This window comes from Podarcis muralis, chromosome 1 (genome assembly GCF_964188315.1).
Source record: "Podarcis muralis chromosome 1, rPodMur119.hap1.1, whole genome shotgun sequence".
NCBI classification, from domain to species: domain Eukaryota; kingdom Metazoa; phylum Chordata; class Lepidosauria; order Squamata; family Lacertidae; genus Podarcis; species Podarcis muralis.
The window spans coordinates 118893471-118920353 of record NC_135655.1 but is presented as its reverse complement, the minus strand read 5'-3'; the positions used below and the strand labels follow the sequence as shown (position 1 = coordinate 118920353).

Here is a 26883-nt window from a genome sequence, read left to right as displayed (position 1 = left end):
TTTTATTACAATATTTTATTATGTGTCTCTGTAAGGAAAAGACCAACAACCATATAAAAGCTTACAAAGATGGTTAACCTCCAACACTATAAATGTGTTAATGTGACAAGAGAAGCTCACGATTTTGCATCTTTATTGACTTTTACAGAGGGAAGGAAGAAAAGCCCTCAGCAATGGCCTACCGACGATACGACTTTTGATGAGAGACATTTACAATTGTTGTCAAGCCTTGATGTTTTAACGCAAGCCAATAAACCTGGCTTGCAGATTTAGAAGTGGAAAAAAAAAATCACACAACTAGCACCATCACATTAATCTTTTTACACTTCCCTAATTTTAGTGGTCTTGACCAGCAATGACAGGAAAGTATAGGAGCACCCGGTAAAAAGTAAAATCAAAAACATCACACAATGCAGTCCAGCAATAAAATTATATTAGTCTGTTGACACTAGGGGCATTCACTTCTTCAGATGGACTGTACTCTGTTCATCAAAAATCAGTACAGAAACAAAACCACCTGACCAGATGTATTCATTGCTTCCAACATCTTTTGAGTTGGTTCTCTTGGTGTGAATCATCAAACTCATCCCAGTTTCTGTCCATGTTGAGGTAGTTGAAACGGGGAATTCTCTCTAGCTTTATGAACTGCATCTTATATTGGAGGGCAAACTTGGATGCTGGAATCCGTCAGTGCTTGATTGGTGGGCAAGCATTCAATTATAATTACAGTTTTGCTGTACTGAGTGTTGAGGTTGTAATGTAGCACCATGGAGATACTGTTGGAAGGGGTTTTCCCCCAATTTTGGTGAAAGAAACAGCAGAAGGGATTTTGTTGCATGTCGTGTAAAGAGCAAAATAAGAAAATGGTATTTTTTAATCTCAATTTATCTCTTTCCTCCCTCTCTCCAGAATTTTTTTGCAAATAAATAACTGGGATACAGTTGATTTGACTCTTAATAGCTGACAAGGTTAAGACAAGAAGAGCAAAGATGGGAGTGTGAATTTGTTTGTTGGGGTTCAGAATGAGCATGATTCTCGGGTTTATAAGAAGCAAACCGGGCCAATGTCCACACCAAATTCTTGATTGGGAGCGCCGATATCAAAGGGTGCGATATCTATCACCGGCAACCGCATTGTCTTGCGTGTTCTGTACTCAAAGACGGTTCGGCCCCATTCATCAGTGTGTTTCTGTGAAATGCAAAGCAGAAAGTGCTTTAAAAAAGGTTTGATTAGAGACACTTTGGATTAATATCTATCAGACTCTTCCATGGTGGAAGGAGGAAGTATGAACGACCCATCGTGATTCTCCTCCCCAGACTTATGAGTCATATGTGAGGGAGAAAATGCATATTATTATTATTATTAGCAGTAGTATTAATCAGCAGCAAGTAGAATTCAGAGCATACTGCCTTTGATAAAGGAAGTAGCACGCAACCATCCTGACTTGCAGCCATTGATAGCCTTGCTATTCCCATTGATAGCCTTATTCATCAGTCCAATCTGAGCTGGGGGTAGCTCACTGGTCACTGGTCACCCAGTGAAGCGGATGAGATGTCTGTATGTAACTATATGTGTGGAAGCCTGAATCAAAGTTTCCGCCACCCTGCTATTGTGAGAAAGTGAGAGGAATTGTCAGTTGGAGTCAGATAGATAGTTGGGAATAATCAGTTTGGAGTTGTTAGGAACTAAGATTAAGAAACTGCCAAGAAAAATTAACTGGAACCATAAGCTTGTTCCTGCATTTAAAAATAAACTTGATTATTTGTTGATGTTAACAACTGACTGGACTCCGTGTGTCCCCGTGAGATATGGGGTGTTGGCAGCAGAAGAAGCAATCGCAGTGGTGGCACAGGGTCAATAGACCGTCAAACGTCCGGGGGCCCTGTGTGATCGCCACAGTGAGCATAGGAGGTTTGCGAAACCGAAATTTCATGATGGAACAATGAACCGAATCTCAATTTTGTTTTGCAATGCTGGGATTCTGTTTACTTACAGTACAGCCATCTTCCAGGACTGTGTATGTGAACTTGCTGTTTCCTTCCGCCTTGATTTCACTGTCAGTAGAGCTCATCATCTTCAGGGCTCTCTTCACATTCCCGCTGGCCTCGTCCATGTAAGCTATACTGTTTTTGCAGTGATAGGTGATATTCTGAGACGCTCGGCTAGAAAGAATTCTAAGGAAGGCCAGCTGAACGTCTGCAACTTCTTCTGGAAGATCTGGGTCTCCGTAGCTGAACTGTGGGGCAAACACAAAAGGCTTGTTTGTTGTAGACTGTTGTAGACTGCAAAGGCAGTCTGTGCACCAAAACCAAAGCCATGCTGGGCTCTTGCCGTGAGGTTGGAAGAGTTTTCCCCAGTTTTTAAAGACCACCACCCCATCACCACCATTGGAAACAATGGAGAGGAAATAAAAGTGAAGAAATGATACCAGCTCCAGAGCTGGCAAAGGTTGTTCCTTGATTTGGGGGGGGGGGTCCTTCCAATCAATGCCTTCCCCCAGTACATCCCCCTTTTAAATTCAAGAGTATAAATTTGGAAATATATATAGATACCCATGCACGTAACATTATATTTTAACATATTTTTGAAAATCAGCATTAGCAGTGCAATAAACATCTGATAAAAATGGCAAGGGCCATGGAAGTTGCTATGGTGGTTGGGAGAGAAGAGAATTATGTTTTTCATTCAATTAGAAATGGATACAGAATTAGCTTTCTTGAGAAGCAATTTAATTACACTCTCCAGTCAAGGTTTGCTTGTCCTAATAATAACAATATTAATGATAATGATGATAAAACAACAACAATTTATACCCCGCCCATCTGGCTGGGTTTCTCCAACCACTCTGGGTGGCTCCCAATAGAATATTAAAAACATGATAAAGCATCAAACATTAAAAATTTCCCTAAACAGGGTTGCCTTCAGATGCCTTCTAAAAGTCAGATAGTTGTTTATTTCCTTGGTATCTGATGGGAGGGTGTTCCACAGGGCGGGCGCCACTACTGAGAAGGCCCTCTGCATGGTTCCCTGTAACCTCACTTCTCACAGTGAGGGAACTGCCAGAAGGCCCTCGGAGCTGGACCTCAGTGTCCGGGCTGAACGATGGGGTGGAGACGGATCATTCTTCTTACCTGGAAGCCTCCATTCATAGACTCTCCAAACCAAATATGTTTCTTTTCGGGTCCTGGGCTTGTCCACCAGTTCTTCTTTGGAACACTCATAGGATTAGCACTGATGCATGTCTCCCCAGTTTCCATATTGCAGTATACTTTAATGGCGTCCAATTTGCAACCTTGGTTGGGATCGATCCAGTACTCCCCTAAAGTGACAAAGCAAAAGGGTATTCTTTAATCTGGGATTAGATTCTTCCTTGTGCTGGATGCCAAAGGCTTCTGCTGCCTTGTGGGGTTACTTTGGGAAGAATACAAACGTAAACGATAATATTACTCTACACTTGTATGTTCTTAATGTTTGCTGAGTCATATTAAGTACTGTTAATCTTTACACTTCCTTCAAAGTCTAATTTAACTGAATAACAGCTACACATTCCTCCGACACATTTCTTCATTATCAGGAACATCAAGCACTTTGGTAATAATAATAATAATAATAATAATAATAATAATAATAATAATAATACCCTGCCAATCTGACTGGGTTGCCCCAGCCACTCTGGGCAGCTTCCAGCATATACAGAAACAGAATAAAACATCAAACATTAAAGTTATAGGTTATAGTTATATAGTATAGTTATAGGATCCCAAGCCCTATTATTTCCACAATTTGCCTGCAATCCAGCCCTGAAACTATTCCAGGCTTGGAGCTAATGTAGTTCATTGCCTCCTGTTGTGGCTAAGTGCAGGAATCAGCCACTAGTCGATCCCTCCGTCTCCCCTCTTCATGGAGATATATAATATGATTACACTGAGCATTACATTGTGCAGCATCATTTGCTGTCATTGATTAAGAAATGCATAGTGTACCAAAGGAGCACCACATTTTATATTACTAGTCTTTACCAGAAAGAGAGGGAAAAGAGATCTATAGGGCAGTTCTGTGTCCCTCGCGATGCCCGGTTCTTTTCTTGAGACTGCATATTTCTCACTGACTTCTCTATGACCTGGATCAGAACAGAAATGAACATACCACTCTTAAGTTCAGGATGGCAGAACTTCAGATCTCTGCAATTCCGGGCTGGGTTCTTCCGTGAGCCATCGGGGCTAACGATGTTTTCGATTTGGTTGTTGATTGACTTCAGCGAAGTTAAAATATCGCTCATGGCTATTTTGTCCTCATCTGGCTGGTCTCTGTAGTAGGACGGTCCTTTTTCAAGGTTCTCTGGGCCACCACCTCCGCAGCATGGACCAGGAGCTCCAGGTTGACCAGGAGGCCCTGGAGGACCACCATGACCCGCAGGACCCTAGAAAATAAAACAAGCCCCGCCCATAACTCAAAAATGCACATGTACATTAGTTCATCTGTGCACTCAAAGAAAAGGACCAGTCAGTGTTACTGGCACTTTTAGCCGTATGCTGCAAGACACCAGGCTCAAAATCTCCACATAGGGTTGGACTCAATATTTATCCTTTGGTCAAGCTTATCTTTGATCTGGTCTTGTATGTGGCTATTTCAGTGGCGCGTGGTGATTTTTTTAAATAGTTGAACAGTTAGGGCCAGCTTGTGAAGGCGATTGAGGGGGGGGGATGAGTGTCATACCTCCCTCCCTAAACCAGGCAGAAGCTTGGAAAGAAGGCACTAGGCTTTAATGCTTTAATACTCTTATTTACTGGGAACATTTAGGGGACTAGCTTAGTTCCCCTATTCCACTAACCACATGACACTGGGCTATTTAGATAGGAAAGGTTTCAGACTAGTCCTCTCCCCAGTGATATTTCAGTCCATAACTGTGCCTTGTTAAATAATAATAATAATAATAATAATAATAATAATAATAATAATAATAATAATAATTTATTATTTATACCCCGCTCATCTGGCTGGGTTTCTCCAGCCACTCTAGGCAGCTTCCAACAGAATATTAAAATACAATAACCTATTAAAAGCTTCCCTAATCAGGGCTGCCTTCAGATGTCTTAAGTCTGGTAGTTGTTTTTCTCTTTGACATCTGGTGAGAGGGCGTTCCACAGGGCGGGCGTCACTACCGAGAAGGCCCTATGCCTGGTTCCCTGTAACTTGGCTTCTCACAGTGAGGGAACCACCAGAAGGCCCTTGGAGCTGGACCTCAGTGTCCGGGCAGAACGATGGGGGTGGAGACGCTCCTTCAGGTATACTGGACTGAGGCCATTTAGGGCTTTAAAGGTCAGCACCAACACTTTGACTTGTGCTCGGAAACGTACAGTCACCCAATAGAAACAGCAGATATTAAATAATCATTGTCTATTTATTTTATTCTATTCTATTAATCCTTCTATTTTATCATCATACCGATGAAATACGCAAGAACCTTCTATCACTCAGCTTGAGCTTTGTGAGCAACAAATCTGAATAAATCTGAATAGTGAGCCCAGCTGGATAGACACCTTCACTTTCATTGTAACTGGCTGTGCATGTGGCCAGTTGTAGTGTGGAAGCTGTCTGTTTAGTGCCACCTACTTCCCACACTCAGGATTGGGTACCATAACTGTGGCTCAGGTACAGCTCTCATAAGGAAAAGCCATTTGCCTGAAATTCAGCATGGTCAGGCTAAACTCTGCAGCTTTTATTTTTACCACTCTTTATTGAGAAGTGCTGTTCAGATCCCTTTGGGCACAAACTTGATCTCCCTTCTTGTCTTGTGCTAGGCTCCCGGACGGTATGGAGACTAGCTTTCAAGATGATGCTTCTCACTTTTCATCATCTTAAAGAGTGCTGATTCCCTTACCGGAGCGCCAGATTCGCCTCTGCTTCCACGGGGACCTGGAGGGCCGATGGGACCTGGGTAGCCACTTGTACCATCTTTTCCAGGTGGGCCATTTGGACCAGGGGGACCCTAAACAGAAGAAGGAGGAGGAGGAGGAGGAGGAGGAGGAGGAGGAGGAGGAGAAGAAGAAGAAGAAGAAGAAGAAGAAGAAGAAGAAGAAGAAGAAGAGGAGGAGGAGGAGGAAGAAGAGGGAGGAGGAGGAGGAGGAGGAGGAGGAGGAGGAGGAGGAGGAGGAGGAGGAGAAGAAGAAGAAGAAGAAGAAGAAGAAGAAGAAGAAGAAGAAGAAGAAGAAGAAGAAGAAAGTTAGTTCTCTCTCAACTGTCTAGCCATAATTTGAGCATGCATTCAGGTTGGACAGAATCAACAGGTTACTTACTCTTGCACCAGCAGGTCCTGGGCTTCCACTTGGACCTTGGGGACCCAATGCACCCTGTCAAAAAAATAATAATGATGTAGATCTAGTAAAATCCAGGTTTTTTTTCATTCTTTTCTTTACATTGGAACACCTGTATTGTTGCACTCACTACAAGATCTGGCAATCCATAGAACATGAATATAGATATATATCTACAGCTATTCGGCATGCAAGTTAACTGGAACACCAAACTCCAAAGGTAGAACCTCTCTAGGTATCAGATGCATGACATCAGGTATGGGACAAGTAAGGGTGTGGCTTCAAAAGAACAAACTGGGAGCTTAAATTGAAATCCTGATTGTTCATTTGCTGCAGCAAGGCATGCTCCCCCTGCTCATCCAGCTGAGATGGGTGGATTTATGCCTTGCTCCAGGAGGGGAAAGCAGTTTCCATGGGATAGTGCTTCTCCCTCACAGCACTGCTCTTCCAATCTCTGAAACCTAGAGATTCAAATAGCAGTGCAGGGATGTTTGCAAAAGGGCTTTCTGACAGCTCTGTGCTGCACTTTGACGTCCCGAAAATCAGGGCTTCAAAGTTCAGCATCACCTGACACCATCATGACCTCATGTGACTGACAGGTGGGTGGCCTTGCATAGCTGTCAAATGTGACCCACTGAGGTGGGGAGACAACAATCTAGCTTGACAGCCAGAAAAAGATCCCCACCTCTGAGCTATTACACTGGCCGGGTCAAATATAAATAAAATGGTTCTCTATTTTCATTATTACAGTTTTGTATGGGACCATAAGCTATGTTAATGTGCATGGTTTAGAAGCTAAATGTTCTCGGAATTAAATACAACTTGAATGCTTCCATTCTAGAATATAGGTGGTACTAGTCGCTTTAAAGGTAGGTAACTCAGGGATTATCTATTGATTTCAGCATTGGCTCCACTGATCAAATAATGTTAGCTGGACTTAAGTCCTATTGAAATCAATGACACAATTCCATGTTTTACATGGATTTCAAGGAGGCTTAAGTACAACAAACTTCCTCTGGCTTAGAGCCATTGTGCATATGGGGTATCAGAAAACTGAAATGCCATTTTTTTATTTCTTTGTTGTTTTGAATGTGACCTACCCATTAATGAGTGGTCTATAAATGCCAGTAACAAAACAGTAAGGAGTTTCTCTCATGCATTGCTGCCAAGGATACTGGGATATCCCAAAAGGTTCAACTTTACTCCTACAAAAATGAAATAATTATATTCCCAAGTGATATTGCTAGGCATGTTTCCTCCACGAAACATAACGAAGGCTCAGGAAACAGGCGGGTAAATTCCAAAACGCCTGCAAAATCACTCCTGGTTTCCTCTGCCAAAACATTAAATTGTACACCATTTGGTGGATAATCCAGGCACTGTAGGGATCACTTGTGATACTTTTCGTTCTTGTCAAAGTTACATATTGTGCTAAACACTGGGGTCATGAAACAAATCAGCATTTCCCCCCTCTTATGCAAGGAAGGCAGGAGAGTTCTGCAAACTTACACTTGGACCAGGGGGTCCGGGGTTACCAGGGAATCCTCGGTGGCCCTTCATCCCATTGCTGCCACGTTCACCGGCTTCGCCTTTGTCACCACGTGCACCCGCAGGGCCCTTTTAGAAGCATATGGACAAAGAGTTTTCATAAGAGTATACTTGGGTTTAATGAGAACTAGTAATATAATAATAATAATTTATTATTTATAACCTGCCCATCTGGCTGGGTTTCCCCAGCCACTCTGGGCAGCTTCCAACAAAACACTAAAATACAATAGCCTATTAAACATTAAAAGCCTCCCTAAACAGGGCTGCCTTCAGATGTCTTCTAAAAGTTTGGTAGTTATTTTTCTCTTTGACATCTGGTGGGTGGGCGTTCCACAGGGCGGGTGCCACTACTGAGAAGGCCCTCTGCCTGGTTCCCTGTAACTTCGCTTCTCACAGTGAGGGAACCGCCAGAAGGCCCTTGGTTCTGGACCTCAGTGTCCAGGCTGAACGATGGGGGTGGAAACGCTCCTTCAGGTATACTGGGCCGAGGCCATTTAGGGCTTTAAAGGTCAGCACCAACACTTTGAATTGTGCTCAGAAACGTATTGGGAGCCAGTGTAGGTCTTTCAAGACTGGTGTTATATGGGCTCGGCAGCCGCTCCCAGTCACCAGTCTAACTGCCGCATTCTGGATTAGTTGTAGTTTCCGGGTCACCTTCAAAGGTAGCTCCACGTAGAGCGCATTGCAGTAGTCCAAGCGAGAGATAACTAGAGCATGCACCACTCTGGTGAGACAGTCTGCGGGCAGATAGGGTCTCAGCTTGCGTACCAGATGGAGCTGGTAAACAGCTGCCCTGGACACATACATACAAAGTTCTGAAGCAGAGACTTACGGGAGCACCACGGGCACCGGCAGGGCCAGCGGGGCCGACTGGACCAGCAGGTCCCTGTAACAAACAACAACACAGGATTATGTCTATGCCGAGCATCAATTTACCGTATTTTTTGCTCTATAAGACGCACCAGACCATAAGACGCACCTAGTTTTTGGAGGAGGAAAACAAGAAAAAATATATTCTGAATCTCAGAAGCCAGAACAGCAAGAGGGATCGCTGCACAGTGAAAGCAGCATTCCCTCTTGCTGTTCTGGCTTCTGGGATAGCTGCGCAGCCTGCATTCGCTCCATAAGACGCACACACATTTCCCCTTACCTTTTAGGAGGGAAAAAGTGAGTCTTATAGAGCAAAAAATACGGTACTGGATATAAACTGGATGTGTCACAAAACAGAGAAAACATTCACATCTCTACTATTAAGCTCCCAAATATATTAGCAAAATAATGAACAAACATCACTTCAAGGACTTCCATTTTCAAAAAACAACAACATGTACGCTCAGGGCTTTTTTCAGCCAGAACTAATTGGAACTCAGCTCTGGCACCTCTCAGGTGGGTGCCGTTGCCATTACAGTGGTACCTCGGGTTACAGACGCTTCAGGTTACAGACTCCGCTAACCCAGAAATAGTACCTCGGGTTAAGAACTTTGCTTCAGGATGAGAACAGAAATCGTGCAGCGGCGGCGCAGCGGCAGCAGGAGGCCCCATTAGCTAAAGTGGTGCTTTAGGTTAAGAATAGTTTCAGGTTAAGAACGGACCTCCATACTTAACCTGTACTTAACCTGAGGTACCACTGTATAAGAGAAAAAGGAGGCATTCATGGTGCATTCCGGCACCTCTTGTTCTAGAAAAATAACACTTTGTAAACAGCATAGTTTTTCACAGTGCCCTCAGGTCATGTTGGTGTATGCCCCTGGATTTAACTTGGAGTGGCTTTTCATTGGGAAAAATGGCAGTAGGTCGTTGAAGAAACCAAATTCAAGTTGTTTCAGTGGAGGAAATTCTGTTCTAGAGCACTAGAGTATGACACATGGTCACATCCCACTGTTTTCAGCATTTCAAAGGAAATGACATTACAAATAACTAAATCATTTTGAAAATTCCTGTTTTGATATGCTCCCCCCTTTTTTTTGGCAATTGCTAGAAAGTGGGATTGACTTGAAGCAATTCACCCAAAGAAAATCCGCTGAACGGGCAAGCTAAATCTCTTGGGAAAGTGCCTTCATCTCTGTGGTATTGCTGATGGCTTCCCCGCTTCCTTGTGGTGTCAGACGGAGGTGGAAAAAGCATAGCGTACTGTTAATACACTGCTAGTAAGAAAACATAGGAAGGCAGCACTTACTGGATGTCCTCTCTCGCCTGATTTCCCAGCTGGACCAGTATTACCTGGGGGACCCACATGACCTGGAGCCCCTGGCAAACCAGGAGAACCATTTTCACCACGATCACCCTGAGGAGACAACAAATGGCCAACGTGAGGAATTCATTAAATTTTCTAAATGACCATAAACACAGTCAAATGCTAGTACGGTGGTACCTTGGTTCCCGAACGGCTTAGTTGACAAACAAATCGGCTCCCGAACGCCACAAACCTGGAATTAAGTTTTCTGGTTTGCGAACGTTTTTTAGAAGCCGAACATCCGTTTTGGCTGTTGGCATTGTTCACACGCCTTGGTTTGTCAACATTTTGGAAGTTGAATGGATTGAGTTCAAGAACCAAGGTCCACTGTATTGATTAGGACTAGCAGTAGCAACCACAATCACTAGGATCTGAAAGAGCACACATGACCACCATGGTTAAGTCGCTTCTCACCTTTGGTCCTGAAGACCCATCACGACCTGGTAAACCATCTGATCCAGGGTTACCCTGAGAAATATGGGAGAAAGAAGGCTTTAAATATAAGTATATACAGATTGAAGCAAAGGGAAAGACTGGATTTCTTAAAAGAAATCCTTTAACATTTAGGAAATATTTAGCTCTGGAGTGATATCTCCACCAAGAGTTTAACTTTGAAATTATCGTGGTCCTAATGGCATGTCAAAATAGGCTGCTGGTGCTCTTCTGAGACTGCTCACTCATTAAGGGATTTCCCACACATCACACATGAAGAGGAATGCAGCACCACATGCTGATATGCGTGCCCGAATAGGGAATCACACATTAAACTTCCATGCTACCTCTGACACAATGCTTTTCATTGAAACTGGTCTTATGTTCAGCTGTGAGTCTGAATTAAACCATAATCATGTGAAGAGAAACCAAGCACAAAGATGTGCAAATAAGCCTTTAATGTCTAGGCATAGACCAGTTTGGACAGGTTCCTTCTCAGGTCTGCTTGGAGTCTCTGCCCCCAGAAGGCTGGCTGTTGCAGCTGACTGGCCACAGGGGTGCAAAATAAGCAGTGCTACAGTCAAGCAACAGTCACTCAGGCGCACCAGAGGAAGCTTGTCCAGCTCTCCCTCCAACCCACGTGACAGCAACAAATGGGTCTCCCAGGAAGTAAGGACCTTTGTCTTGTATAGTAATCAAATTCAAAGAAATCAAGCAATGCACATGCATGGGTGCAAACCAGTATCCAGCTTTCCACAGAAGGAAGACCAAGTCTTTCCTAGTCTCTGTACTAGGATGTACAACAGGATGTTTGAATGAGGCTAATTTGTCTCATTTTAGGTGGGCAAAATTTATACATGCAGTGTGTGTTTATCCCTAGGATAGAACTAAGATGAAATTCTTTCCATACGTCTCTGCCTGGTTCTCCGGGTGCTCCATTGAGGCCCATTGGACCTGGTGGACCTTGAGGTCCTCGTTCTCCTGGGCTACCATTGGATCCTGGTTTGCCATCTTCACCCTGCAATGGAAAAACAGATGGATTAATGACATACTGACATTTTTTAAAAACCCTCCTAAATGTGAGCTATTGTAGGCATGAAGAAGTTAAGGCCATAGAGAGCTGTTCCTAGACTCAGCTAGGTCAAACCTCTTCTCGAGGGAGAAAGTGAAGCTGCTTCTTTTCCTATTCCTCACTCTCTCTTCTCACTATATAATCCACCAAGACAGACGGATCTGAACTTGCATGTTTGAAACTATATGCTGTATTAGGCACCCAAGAGTAATCTACCTGTGTTCTCCTTGCTGCTGCGAGGAACAATGCATGAATCAGACCTTAGGAGTTAGTAAGTAAAGCTTTTAAATTTACTTGAGTGTGTGGTCTGTTCATTGCTAGAGGGGTAGAGAGGTGGCAAGAGCTTTAAAGCAATGGGATATGCAAAAGGGCTCAATAACATTTCTGCCCATCATAAGCAAACTCCAAAACTACCGGGGGAGGGGGGAACCTCTCATTCCCTTGATACCGGCTAATTATACCAGCTTGCACCCATATTGAAAGCTGCTGGCTAGTCAAAAGCTGCCCCCATGGGGCTGACCCAGTCACTTCCTGCCTCCAGCAGTATTGCATTGCATCTGTCAGTAAATAATTAAGCTTGTTCTTCCTTGGACTCTATTCAGTGAAGGCAAGTGATTACTACCATCTCTCCCACCACACTGACCATCATTGACATAATGTCACCTTATATTACCACAAAACTGCTGATACTGACACGAAAATGGAATTATATGTTTTATAACTCTGGAGGAAATCACCAATCACTGGAGACTTGTCCACAAAACAGCTTCCTCACACACACATTTCTTTACGAAGCATACACACACACACACACACACACACACACACACACACCCCACTTCAAGACCTAATTTCTAAAAACACAAAAGGTTTGTTCTGTTAAATAATTTGGAGAATTAAAAGTAACGGGATAATGCCTTACCTTTCCGCCAGGGGCACCATTGGCACCAGATGGACCTCTCGGGCCGGGCAACCCTACAGAACCACGTTGCCCAGGTATGCCACCCAATCCTGAAGGACCTGGAAAACCCTATGAAGGGAAATACAGAAACAAATTTGTTTATGGGATTTATTTACCGATTGTATTTATCGCCTTGGACAATAAACATTTTCCCCAGACCAACAAATACAGATGCAGAAAATGGCTTTTGAAGCTTACTGAGATATGTGTAGCTGGGGGGGACGGGGGAGAAGGTTTCTATTGCAGAACATGCTCAGCTGAGCAGAGATGGTACAGATGAAAATGCACTCCATGCCTTGTAGAGCATAATGGAGACCATCTTCCCTGACACTCACGAGGTCTCCCTCTCCTCATTAAGATTAGGCTTGAAAGAAGCGGTATGTTGTAGCCAACAGAACAGTGTGGTGTGTGCTTGGTTGCAGTGTTTGTGCGGTGCCATAACAGCTTCTCCAGTGAGCAAATGGACCCATGGGCCCCCAAAGGTTGGTGAGCCCTGTCACGATTATGGGCTTATTTCAGCCTCCATATTTCTTAGAAATAGTGTTCTGATAAAACTTTTGCTAAGGCTTTTAGATAATGATTAATCCAATCTTAGGTCCCCAGACGTTGTTGGACTGCAACCCCCACAATCCTGTGCCGTTTATCCAGATGGCTGGGGCTGATCAACAACATTGAGGAACCCAAAGATTGAGGAAGGCTGACTTAAAGTCTTGCCTCTCACCAATTATGTTTAAGGGGGGGGGGGGATACTTTTTACATTCTGAGTTGTTCCATTTCTAAGAAACAGAGGAATGGTTGAGGCATAATGCAGAACCATAGTTTGGCGCTATGTGAATGACCCTGGCAGAAACATCGAGCTTGAAGTATTCTCCTGTCCATGAGCCTGGGAAATCCTTCCCTCATTTCCTGGTTTGAGGCCAACCATAGTTTACCATTTAATGTGAACTGGCAAACTATGATTTGAGCTTGCCCTGAAAACTAGGATCAAAAACCATTATCCCATCCTGTGATATAGATAAAACAATGTGTATGTTTAGGTAAAGGGACCCCGGACCATTAGGTCCAGTCGTGACCGACTCTGGGGTTGCGGCGCTCATCTCGCTTTATTGGCCGAGGGAGTCGGCGTACAGCTTCCGGGACATGTGGCCAACATGACTAAGCCGCTTCTGGCAAACCAGAGCAGCGCACGGAAACGTCGTTTACCTTCCTGCCGGTGTGGTACCTATTTATCTACTTGCACTTTGATGTGCTTTCGAACTGCTACGTTGGCAGGAATGTGTATGTTTACTCCTTACCATTTGAAGAGTGTTAACAAAAACTTAAGTAAATGAAATTTTTTTGTAGCGCTGTTAAATCTCCATGCAGCTAGCCTTTTAAGCCTTGCTTCCAGACTGGAGGAGACAGCAGCCAATAGCCAGCCAGACAGCAAGGCACTGCCCTCCAGGTGGGGCCACTGATTGGCCTGTTTGAAGACGGTGTCATGGGCAGGAAGACCGCCCCTGAACTCCCGCTGGCCATGGGGAATTCCCCTTCAATGGCCTATGCCTAAGCCATCAGAGGAAGGAGGCCAAGAGTAAGGGGCTGCAACTGTCCCCCACCCCCGGGAGAGTGATGAGCAGCCATTTTGACATGCAGGCAAGGTAATGCATTGATTAAGAAGAAGAGCTGCTATGACTAGCTGTAAAGATTGGTCCTAATTTATTACACACCCACACACCCACAACAGATCAGTGTAATCACTGCATTTGTAATTTTAACGTATCAGAAGACATCACAGGAAAACAGTAATCTTTCACCGAATATTTTTAACTCTATTTTGTAGACTCCCAAATAATGTACTTACTGGTTCTCCTTTTACACCTGCCGGACCTTTTTCACCTGGTGGGCCAGGCTCACCTTTGGGACCAGCAGCTCCTGGGCCACCAGCAGGACCAGTAGAACCAGCTGGGCCAGGAGGACCATCCTTGCCTGGGGGACCCGCATTGCCAGGAAGTCCTGGGTTACCCTAGGAGTCAATATTGGAAAGTGATGCTTGACATACAGCATTTGAATCAACACTCGTAGAATACCAAAAATAATGGAGAATTTATGTTATGTGTCCAAAGAGATAGACCTCCTTGATTTAGACTTGCCACCCTTCAATATGGATTGAATTGTGGTCTATTAACACATTCAAAAGTAACTCATAAGAAGAAGAGATGCGTTGAGAGTAAAGCAGACTATGGATGAACAACATAATAGCAAATGGGGGTGGGTTTGTTAGCAGAACACAAACATTATTATTATTATTATTATTATTATTGTTAAAAAATGTATTTATTCCTTGTCCTAAGTCTTGCTTGGATCCAGTTGCAGGAACTGTTCTTCGCAGCTAGGCTTTAGTTCAAGCCAAGTTGCAAAAGGACATTTTGCTATATAGAAGAAGAAGAAGAAGAAGAAGAAGAAGAAGAAGAGGAGGAGGAGGAGTTTGGATTTGATATCCCGCTTTATCACTACCCGAAGGAGTCTCAAAGCGGCTAACATTCTCCTTTCCCTTCCTCCCCCACAACAAACACTCTGTGAGGTGAGTGAGGCTGAGAGACTTCAAAGAAATGTGATTAGCCCAAGGTCACCCAGCAGCTGCATGTGGAAGAGCGGAGATGCGAACCCGGTTCACCAGATTACGAGTCTACCGCTCTTAACCACCACACCACACTGGCGACAGCATGATCTCAAACCAGGTGGCATAGGAGCAAAGGAAAGGAGCAATGGCCTGGAGAAAGATTGCAGGGTGGCACAGATGCCGCCATGGCCTCCCAATTCCATCGCTGAGATTTTTGACCTCTCATAGAGGCCAACAGGTTCTTGCGAGGTGGCAGGCCATTTAACAGGGCAGGGCAGCCCACCACTCACCTCTTTCACACATCGTGGGCCAGTTTTGCAGCCCTCCACCCCTTGGTTTAGAGTCTTCCACTGAGGCATTGAGTGGCTGCTGGTTTTCAGAGCCAGGAGGAATTTGACTCATAACCACAACTGGCCTTTGGTTGAGAAGATTCGCTTTTCACTTAGTGGATTACATGGGGTTGTTGGGCCTGATACATAGGCATATGTCACAACTTGTGTGGAAATGGCATTGGGTAGGATTTAAGCACAAGGAGTCACAAAGAGGCACCTCAGCTGCTGGCCTGAGTGTGACTCTGAATTCCACCCAGAGGTTTCCTCCTTCCAGCTCTGATGTAGGTGAGTCTGGAAGAACCTAAGCAGACAATATTGGAGGCTCTGTAGTTTGGGGCAGGTTGGTGTTTCTCCATCAGGAAGATTGTTTTATAATTTATTAAAATAAAAACCAGTAGATTAAGACTTCACAAGCAATATGTGCTCAACTTATGGGCAAGTAAATTTTCAAATTCATGTCCATGGAGCTGGGCACTCATCCCTGGCCACTTGAGAACTCAAAGGCAACTGGAGACATTAGTAGCATGGAAAGGATTAAGAAATGGTAGGTATTCTTACACTGTTGCCTGGAGGGCCAGGTAAGCCACGAGTACCAGGAAAGCCAGCCTGACCCTGAAAAATATAAGTGATGCTCAAGTTAACAGGTCATAAAACACTAGTATCTTCAAATACCGAAAAGCAGAATTCAAGGGACTGAAATATCCTTAAGTACATAATTAAATCACCTACTCTGATGACTATGTTGGAAGTTACTACATGAGAGTGAAAAATAACCGCATTCTTTACATGGCAACTGAGATTTATATGGCGAATGTGCCTGTCAGAAACAGGTCTGGAATACAAGATTATTGTGGCAACCTAAAGACTCCTAGAGGTATTGCAGCAGAACCTTTCTGGACTTCATCAGATGGAGGAAGCATTATCCTCTGTTGGCAGATATATATTAAGAGACCAATGCTAGAGCATCTTTGTGCAATGTTGTGAAAAGATATGAATGCATTTCCATTTTATCTCCACGTAAGAACAGGAGGTCAACATTTTACAATGGATGGGCTGGTCTAACTAAATAATAATCATTTTTATTATTTGTACCCCGTCCACCTGACTGGTTACCTCAGCCACTCTGGGTAGCTTCCATCATATAACAAAACACAATACAACATCACACATTAAACAGCTTTCCTATGTAGGGCTGCCTTCAGATGTCTTCTAAAGCTTATATAGTTACTCATCTCCTTGACATCTGATGGGAAGGTGTGCCACTACCAAAAAGGCCCTCTGCCTGGTTTCCTGTAGCTTCACTTTTCACAGCAAGGGAACTGCCAGAAGGCCCTTGGAGTATGTCAAAGCATGCATCAAAATAAAGGTAAAGTAAAGTGGCCCCTGACCATTAGGTCCAGTCGTGACCGACTCTGGGGTTGCGGCGCTCATCTTGCTTTATTGGCTGAGGGAGCCAGCGTACAGCTTCCGGGTCATGTGGCCAGCATGACTAAGCCACTTCTGGAGAACCAGAGCAGCACACGGAAACGCTGTTTACCTTCCTGCCAGAGCGGAACCTATTTATCTACTTGCACTTTGACGTGCTTTCGAACTGCTAGGTTGGCAGGAGCAGGGACCAAGCAATGGGAGCTCACCCCGTCATGGGGATTCGAACTGCTGACCTTCTGATTGGCAAGTCCTAGGCTCTGTGGTTTAACCCACAGCACCACCCACGTCCCATGCATCAAAATACTTTTGTCAATTAGAGCTTTCAGGCCAGGTGAACCAAAGCATGTTGCACCTAAATTACTTTCTTATTTCTTTATGTCAGGGGAATATAGCATGCTTCTCTTAGATCACAGCATACTTGAGCAAGTGCAACTACTTGCATCTGACTGGGACTGGAACATGCATCAGCATTGCTTACTGACAAAGGAGAGACTGAAAAAACAATACTCACTACTGGGCCTGGCGAACCTCGCTCTCCTTTTCCTCCTGGGGGACCGGCTGGACCCTAGACAGGAAATGAGAACAATGCATCATAATGCCAGAAGGAAAATACAGACCAGCAATACATTGACTTCAGAAACATTAGATTAGGATATCTCTGCTTACGGGTGCTCCAGGGCCTCCTGATGGACCAGCAGCACCGGGGGGTCCAGCTTCACCACGCTCACCAGAAGGGCCTTTCTCTCCTTTTCCACCAGGTTCTCCATTTTGTCCCTATAGAAAAGTAAGTAAGACATGCATGTTAAACATCAACATTATTATCAGTAGGAGACACAGGATTCTTTTTCCCCAGCTGGAACTCGCCGGAACTCAGTTACAGCACCTCTCAGGTGGGCACCATTGCCATTAAAAGAGAACATGGGACCTCTTTTTTTAGAAAAAATAGCACTGATGAGATATAATAATGACTGATTAGGAGATGACCTAACAGTAGCTATTGAGACCTGCTCCCCTGCTTTTTTTTGGGGGGGGGGGCTGCAAATCCTGTCATGGATGATACTGGTAGAAAGAGTGCTTTGGGGAAGCTGGGGTCCAAATTTAATCACCTGTCAAGCTCAACGTTTGTTTCGCTGCAGGTGCTATTAAAGATGCTTATCGCAAAGTAGTGTACACAGAGCTAATGCTTTATTAATTTCCTTGACAACTTCACTCAAAGACGGGGCTTTTCAAAAGACCATGACTCCTCCTTGCTTCTACTCACCACCTCCAGCATTTATTGCCTATAAAAGATGTTACAGGCAATCTCAGTGCAGGGCGAAGGGTAGAATCGCCTCAAGAAGCAACTGGTTGCAGCAGGGCATTCTGCTGTGATCAGGTAAAGGTAAAGGGACCCCTGACCATTAGGTCCAGTCGTGACCGACTCTGGGGTTGCGGCGCTCATCTCACTTTATTGTACTTCGCTTTATTGGAAGTACAACTTCTGGGTCATGTGGCTAGCATGACTAAGCCACTTCTGGTGAACCAGAGCAGCACGCGGAAATGCCGTTTACCTTCCCACCGGAGTGGTACCTATTTATCTATTTGCACTTTGACGTGCTTTCAAACTGCTAGGTTGGCAGGAGCAGGGACTGAACAACGGGAACTCACCCTGTCACAGGGATTCGAACCGCCGACCTTCTGATCGGCAAGCCCTAGGCTCTGTGGTTTAACCCACAGCGCCACCCGCTTCCCAATTCAAGCACCTTACTATGGGGGTTATTGCTGTTTACCTGTCATTGAGGTTTTTTCATTGTTAAATCACTATATTGTAAAAAGCAGCAGCCGGTGTACTTGATGCAGAAGCAGAAGCAAGCACATCTGGATTACTATTAGACAAGTGGATGTGCACCAAAAGCTTGCTGTGCATCCTTCCTCCTAATAGTAGAGCTCCTTTTCAGGGTCCTAGGCAGCCATTTTCTCAGTTGTTCAGAGTTTTAGCCAGTCTTTTCTGGTTGGTCTTTTCCAACAATTATCCTAGATTCTGTGGTTGCTGGGCATGCTCAGTCCTTATGGCTAGGCGTTTCTGTTTTTGGTTTCTTAAACATTTATTGTACTTCTACAAATATCAAAGTTTCACAGAGAACCCTGAAACCTCTCTCTTCTTTCTGTGGCTTGGTTTTCAAAGAGCCTAGTTCTCGAATGTTTTGGTTCCCAAACAATCAAAAACAGGAAGTGACTGTTCGGGTTTTCGAATGTTCTTCTGGAAGCCGAACATCCGATGGGGCTTCCACAGCTTCTGATTGGCTGCAGGAGCTTCCTGCAGCCAATCAGAAACTGCGATTTGGAAGTTGAACGCTTTGGAAATTGAACGGACTTCCGGTACGGATTCCGTTTGACTTCCAAGGTACAACTGTAGTTCCATTAGCACTCACTGCCTGAATTTACTAGAAGGTTCAATATTTCTAGGAAGCTGTTGCCTTCCTCTTGCTATGCACAGGTGAGAATGAAAAAGGGGTAATAATTATCATCGTACTTAAAATCTATGCAAAAAGACTAGGAAAATACAAAAAAGTATCTATCTATCTATTTATCTATCTATCATCTATTTATCTATCTATCTATCTATCTATCTATCTTTGTACCTATGTCCCTCCCTCCCTCCCTCCCCTTCCCCATACTTACAGGAGCTCCAGGGAAGCCAGCTGGGCCAGGAGGTCCTTGCTCTCCTCGATCACCCTGAAAATGCCAACGAGTAATACAATTAAATCACCTCAGAAGTTTGCAAAGTACCACCTCTAATGTTGTTCCTATTTCAGCTGCTCTGGTTTGCGGATATTCTGCATTTGCAGGATCCCCCTATTCTCTCCTCTCAAGACGTCAAACTATTTACAACATCGAAGAAAGTGTGCAAAAGTTTTGATACCCTTTCACAACTGGTTATGTTTTGTTAGCTTGGCAACTTCTTATGGGAATGACTTGATCAAGGATAGGTAAAGGTAAAGGGACCCCTGACAGTTAAGTCCAGTCACGAATGACTCTGGGGTTGCGGTGCTCATCTCGCTTTACAGGCCGAGGGAGCCAGTGTTTGTCCGCTTCTGCAGACAGTTTTTCAGAGTCACTAAGCTGCTTCTGGCGAACCAGGGCAATGCACGGAAATGCCGTTTACCTTCCCGTCGGAGTGGTACCTATTTATCTACTTGCACTTTGACGTGCTTTCGAACTGCTAGGTTGGCAGGAGCTGGGACCGAACAACGGGAGCTCACCTTGATTCGAACTGCCAACCTTCCGATCGGCAAGTCCAAGCGGCACAGTGGTTTAAACTATAGCACCACCCGCTTGGCTATCAAGGATAGCAAGCGTCTAAACCCAGACTTTGCTTGAATGCCCTATACATTGACTCATTCCCCACCTGCTGTGTTCAGTTCCTTTCTTATTTCTTTATCTGTTTTGTATACCAATGCAAGAAAGCCATGCATTCCTCTCCTCCCCCTGTGAGATTTTCATGTTTCTCAGGAGTCCAAATGTGCTCTTTGTGGCAGGAAAGTTAAATAAACCCACAAATGGACATTCTAATAATGAACTATTATTTATCAAGCAGCTAGGAAATGATCAATAATATTTTAAATAGGACAATAAGGTTAATTTCCCTCATAGGGAAGAATCAATAATATGCATGTATGTCACCTTGGGTTCCATGATGGAAGAAAGGTGGGATATGAATGCAAGAAAAATAAATAAAAATAAACGTTGATTATATTCTTGTACGTATCTACATGGCCAGACTGCTTTGCTAAAGATGCTTATTTTGACGATAGTGTTATGTGCTAGGCATCAATTTTAGTTAAACGATTTTATGCCACCAGCAGAGTTAAATGTTTAAAATGGATCACTAGAGATCTTATAATAGATTATTATAAGAAAAATGAATAGGGTAATGTTGAAATCATGGCTCCTTAAATTTGCGTAAATGTAAAATGTCAGTGGGGGAAGGGAAAGGAGAGGGAAATATGTGTACAGGTTCCTATTGGTTGGTAGTGAAATTTGTGAGATTATGCATATAATTTAGTACAGAAGAGGGATTGATTTACTTTCATGTATAGTTTTAAAATACATGCCAAAAAGAAATGATATTCTGGCACCCTCTATTATATATTGATCCCTAAGCAAGCAAACCAACACTGAAAAATACTATATGTGAAGTCAATGGGTGGTACAGAGCTACATTTCTTCCTTGGAAAATACTTTAGGAGCAGTACGAAACAAAAATTGGCTTAAATTATGATTGAAAATAAAGGATCTCTTACGGGACCACCACGGGGACCTGTTGGACCATGAGGTCCAGCTGTACCAGGCTCTCCCTGAAAGAAAAGAATATATTTATTTTCAGAATTGGATTCTTCAAAATGTGCGCAGTTGACATTTACATATGAATAATAATTGCCATTTTGGAATGAGACCTATACCTTGTCTCCTGGTTGGCCTGCTGGACCGGGGGGTCCAATGGAACCGACAGGACCCTGCAGGATGAAATATATATATTCAGCAGTGTAATATTAATAAAAAATGTGAACATAACTTTCAACAAAGTCTGGAAAGCAAAAGTGTTCTGAATATTCTTCTCCAAGACTTCTGGTTTCTTGCGAAGGTAATGACGGAGCGGAATTGATCGCTCCACAAAAAAGCGATCGACTCCGAGGCTTGCAAGGGTTATAGGTGATCTATAGGATAAATCTGGGTTGTTGTTGTTTTATACTTTCATGCTATAAGAATTAGTGATGGTGCTGAAATTCCAAATTGGGTAAGGGATTGGAACTGAATCTTCCACTTTGGAAATATCAAACTGAAGTCAAATCTCTGCATCTCAAAATAGGCTCACCCACTACCAGTAGTCAAAGCTGATCCCCACCACTAAACAAACACACACACACACACACACACACACACACACACACGTATGTTAAGTTAGGGAGAAATGGCTAGGAGGGTTCGAAAAAGTCAAACATCTATTAACACTGAGGAGCATGGGCTATATAGAAGTTTGTATTGCCTCCCAGGTCAGGAGCATCCACTGCTACATGGGAGCATAGAGTGTGTGGGTTATAATCCCTCCCAGCTTCACCCACTGAGCAGAGAAATATTGGAAAACTGCACTCCCTGTGCAGTAAGCACTCCTGAGCATACACATGACTGTCTATTTCCAATGTGACCTGTGCCATTGCTACCAACCCTCCCTGATGGCCTCTGCTGCTGGTTCCAGCCCTCTGGACTTACCTGACAAGGGGAAGTTTGGGAAACTGGTAGGGAAGGTTAGCAAGGAGCTCCCCAGACTCATATAATGAGCTGGAAGAGAACTATTGGAAATCCATCCTCCCGCCATGTATTAAATAAAGGGATGTTGTAGCCAAGTTATCTAAAAATGAACCCATGGGAGGTTTTACTCACTCGGACGCCATCTTTACCAGGTAAGCCATCTCCACCTCTGCTACCAGGCTCTCCCTGTCAAACAAAGCTTATATGGTTACCAGAACAGGAAAAGGGGAGAAAGGCATCACTGCTATTTCTTAACATTGCTAAATCACCAGGAGTCTGTTTGCTGCGATCAGTGTTGTAGATAGGTATAATGACTCTCCCAACAGAGTCAATCTACTTAGTGTCTGGAAAAGGGTCATTCCCTCCTCGCCAATCTGTAATTTATGTTCATATGCCTATTGTTACCAGTGGCACAGAACTGGTACACAGCGAGCTGTGAGAAAATACTGGTTTTCACAAAGTATATAAAGTATACAAGCAAGGATTGGGAAGTATTAGAAAGTTATGAATCAGGACGCTGAGTTAGTCATGGAACTCAAGTGCAAATCTGATCAATAAGTTCAGGTTTAAAGAGTCAAACTGAACCAATCCCACTAATATAAACATATTATGGTGATTAATAGCCCATTCTGGTATGCCCCACAGAGAAACCTACGGTCTGCAAATAACAACATCCTCAAGGTCCCAGGCCTCAGAGAGGTTAGGCTGGCCTCAACTAGAGCCAGGGCCTTCTCGGCGGCGGCTCCAATCTGGTGGAATGCTCTGTCACAAGAGACTAGGGCCCTGCGGGACCTGACATCTTTCCGCAGGGCCTGCAAGACAGAGTTGTTCCACCAGGCCTTTGGTCAGGGCGCAGCCTGACTCCCTCCTCTGGCAACCTGCACAGAATTTTGCCTAATCGGTTGCCAACAATTTGATTTTAATTAATTTTTATAATGGAATGTTTTTAGAATGTTTTTAGAATTTGACTGTTTGACTATTTGACTGTTGTTAGCCGCCCTGAGCCCGGCTTCGGCTGGGGAGGGCGGGATATAAATAAAATTTATTATTATTATTATTATTATTATTCTTAATCCTTTTTGTTTCAATTGGAGTCCTGCTGACTCCAATGGAAGCTAACTCCATGTAAGTATACTTAGGGTAGGGGTGAGAGAGGTATGCTACCTGAAGATTTGACCCCAATATTTTTATATATCATTTTGTATCCAAAAAGTGGGGATCTCAGGAAAGATAAGTACCTGCAGCTTTTAGTGGCCTCATCTGGCAATGCAGTTTTTCAAGGAACCTATGATCAGGTCAGTAGTAAAGCTAGCCAGATGATCATTATGATGATCATCATGCGTTGTTGTTGTTGTTGTTGTTGTTGTTGCAAGTACAGAAGTGCATACCTTGTCCCCTTTAGGTCCAGGGTTTCCATTGGCTCCTCTATCTCCAGGCATTCCTTGTAAACCTTGTAGTCCGGGACCTCCAGGAGGACCTGGAGGACCACCTGGGCCCTAGTGGAATGTTTTAAGAAGCTATTACATGACAACAAAAGAGGAAGACCGGAAATATTTTGTAAGGTGTGCACAAAACTAAATAAACTTCTACATACCTTTGCACCTTCTGGTCCAGGAGGGCCAGCTCCACCTCTACTTCCTGGGGGACCCTGAGGTCCTTGTGCACCTCGTTCTCCTGGGATGCCATTTTCACCCTAATATGAATTAAAACATTTTGCTTTGCACGATCTCCAAGGGCCACAGCATGTATTTGTTTGGTTCCCAGCCCCCTTGTTCCATGCTTAAACACACACACACAACACACACGGAGCAGTTGTTACAAAATGTACCTTGGTTCCTGGGAGTCCTGGAGCTCCATTTTCACCTCTTGGACCCTGTTATGAACCAAATGCAGATAGATTACTTACATGTTTCATGAAATACATATTCATTAATGCTTAACATTTATAGGTCATGTCATGGCCATCATTCTCAGACAATGGATTGCTCACACTTCAGTTGCTAAAGGTACTGTGAACAGTACAAGTAATAAACTAGACATCCTTCGAAAGCTTACAATGCATCTAATTATCTGTTATTTTGGTTTGAAGTAAACTATACATTATTTGGATCCAGAAACTGAACCAGTACTAACTTTCTTTAAGGTTCTAAAAAGATAATTCAATTCTAATTTATCAAAACCCTTTTTGACCTGTAGGAAAATGATAACAACTCACACTCTTTTCTGTCCTCGTGTTTAGTCCTTATATAATAGTTTTTTATGCCCTACAGTTTGTATGAAATCCTGGCATATCAGGAGAATATAGATTTTTATTTAAGTAAGAAGCAAATATTGATGGAAACATTTTGTAGACATTGCTTTAAAAAATATAGCTTTAAAAAATCATATTCATACTAAATATGAATTTATTTGGCAACAGTCATGATTATGTGATATGTTTTCTATAAATATGAACCTTGTATTCCACTATGGAATATATTTTATGCTACTCATTCTTTTTAAAGTTTTATATTATTATTATGGTTTATTTTTCTACTATGTTGTAGGTTTTTTTTAAAAAAAAAACATTTGGCTCATGAGTCACATCACTTCATGGCAGTAATTACTTGGTATGTAATACCTCATTAATTGTTCAATTAAAGCTATACTAGAAACTAATCCCCACCCTACCACTGCCCCTGGAAAATGGCTCTATGTCACCATACAGTTAGGACTCAGAATTCATTATAGCAACCTTGGAATTCTCCTTGTGTCCCAGGTTTGCTAGGGCTGATATTTCAGCAGTGATATACAGTGGTGCCTCGCAAGACGAAAAGAATCCGTTCCGCGAGTCTCTTCATCTTGCGGTTTTTTCGTCTTGCGAAGCAAGCCCATTAGCGGCTTAGCAGATTAGCACTATTAGTGGCTTAGTGGGCTTAGTGGATCAGCTGTTAAGCGGCTTAGCGGCTTAGCGGATCAGCTGATAAGCGGCTTAGCGGCTTAGCGGATCAGCTGATAAGCGGCTTAGCAGCTTGGGAAAGGGGGGGGGGGGAGGGAAAAAACCCTGCAGGAACTCGCAAGACATTTTCGTCTTGCAAAGCAAGCCCATAGGGAATTCGTCTTGCGAAGCACCTCCAAAACGGAAAACCCTTTCGTCTAGCGGGTTTTCCGTCTTGCGAGGCATTCGTCTTGCGGGGCACCACTGTATGCCACCATTTCCAGATATCATTTAGATGCTGCTGTGATAGTATGTGGGAAAGCCTGCATGTTTTTCGCCACACCACCCAGCACTGTGTATCTGTGCATCCATTTTTTTTATTTTTTTTTCTGGAGGTGAAGATTGAGGGGAAAGAGGAGGGAAAAGAGAAGACGAAAGGACAACTTACAGCTTCTCCAGGCTTTCCATTCTCTCCGGGTCCGCCGGGAGGACCAGGGAGTCCCTAGGAGAGGCAAAAAAACTCATTACACATATATAGGTCTGCTTTTCCAGCACATAAACAGCCAAATGGTGTTGCATGACTTTATAAATAAAAAATCAGAAAGAGTAGAAAGTAGCTTCCTCCACTTAGTGATTTCCATCTGAATATAGGCATTATATTGTGTCAAACTTCTGACCCATCTTTTCAGTTATTGTCTACTCTGATTGGCACCGGCCTATTTTCCCCACCTACCTGATATTCTTTAACTAGAGATGTCAGGGAATAAGCCTAGACCCTTAAGCATGCTAAATGGCTACTCCATCTCTGAGTCAATACGATCTCTCTTCCATGATAGAGCATAAACGTGCAGTTCAAGAGTAACCCTAACAAAGGGTATGTTTGCAGCCTGTCACCAATAATTGTTCATATAGTCAAATGTGAGGCTAACCTGAAGGGTCTATGTCAAGGAAAACATCTGTAGGAATAATGAAGGAAACCTACAAATAGGATTAGATAAATTCCTTGGGAGGTATTTATGGATCTTTTACAACTCCCTTTAGATGACCAGTAGCTAAATTTGATAACCTGATGGAGTCTTTGCAGTTGGGAAAGGCATAAAAATACAGAGTAGGGGAATCTATGGTACCTTGCTTTTTTCTGGCTGAAATTGGCTCAGAGTTACATTGCTCAAATCCCACTGATTCTGATGGGATGGGATAAGCAAGCTGAGTTCAGGATTGCAGACTTGAACATCAAAATATAATTAAATGATTTGTGTCATAAATGCATTTCCATATTTTTGCCCTAACTTACTTTTAAAGAATCTGGTTGGGGAAAAATATATACTCAAGAATGAATAACAGCCGAATATCAAAATACCTGGAATCCAGGTGGTCCTGTTGCTCCTGGCTCCCCTCTTTCCCCAGAAGGACCCTGGAAAAAACAGAGGGGGAAAGTAGTCATAATAGTTTGCCAACACACTCTACTCATCATTGGCACATCTGTACTGTTTTGTTCCTGGATATGTTGAGATAAAGAAACAATAAGAGGGCAACACTAATCAAGAAGAAGAAGAGGAGGAGGAGGAGGAGGAGTTTGGGTTTGGTATCCTGCTTTATCACTATCCTAAGGAGTCTCAAAGCGGCTAACATTCTCCTTTCCCTTCCTCCTCCACAACAAACACTCTGTGAGGTGAGTGGGGCTGAGAGACTTCAGAGAAGTGTGACTAGCCCAAGGTCACCCAGCAGCTGCATGTGGAGGAGCAGAGACGCGAA

At 43.5% G+C, this 26883-nt stretch overlaps 1 protein-coding gene across 1 annotated transcript in view; it reads right to left on the bottom strand.

The window, feature by feature from the left end:
• Positions 1–26883, bottom strand: part of COL3A1 (collagen type III alpha 1 chain) — a 96395-nt gene continuing 69512 nt past the window's right edge. The window contains exons 27-51 of the mRNA XM_077917242.1: positions 26489–26542; positions 25577–25630; positions 24040–24084; positions 23806–23904; positions 23600–23707; positions 22344–22397; positions 21365–21418; positions 21206–21259; positions 19584–19637; positions 17589–17696; positions 17434–17487; positions 16053–16106; positions 14404–14565; positions 12522–12629; positions 11438–11545; positions 10510–10563; positions 10039–10146; positions 8695–8748; positions 7824–7931; positions 6297–6350; positions 5882–5989; positions 4147–4420; positions 3132–3319; positions 1994–2236; positions 1–1188 (exon numbers count right to left, since the gene is read on the bottom strand). Of these exons, the coding sequence (XP_077773368.1) occupies positions 1042–1188; positions 1994–2236; positions 3132–3319; positions 4147–4420; positions 5882–5989; positions 6297–6350; positions 7824–7931; positions 8695–8748; positions 10039–10146; positions 10510–10563; positions 11438–11545; positions 12522–12629; positions 14404–14565; positions 16053–16106; positions 17434–17487; positions 17589–17696; positions 19584–19637; positions 21206–21259; positions 21365–21418; positions 22344–22397; positions 23600–23707; positions 23806–23904; positions 24040–24084; positions 25577–25630; positions 26489–26542 (2508 nt within the window). The 3' untranslated portion in view covers positions 1–1041. The remainder of the gene's footprint in view (positions 1189–1993; positions 2237–3131; positions 3320–4146; positions 4421–5881; positions 5990–6296; positions 6351–7823; positions 7932–8694; positions 8749–10038; positions 10147–10509; positions 10564–11437; positions 11546–12521; positions 12630–14403; positions 14566–16052; positions 16107–17433; positions 17488–17588; positions 17697–19583; positions 19638–21205; positions 21260–21364; positions 21419–22343; positions 22398–23599; positions 23708–23805; positions 23905–24039; positions 24085–25576; positions 25631–26488; positions 26543–26883) is intronic.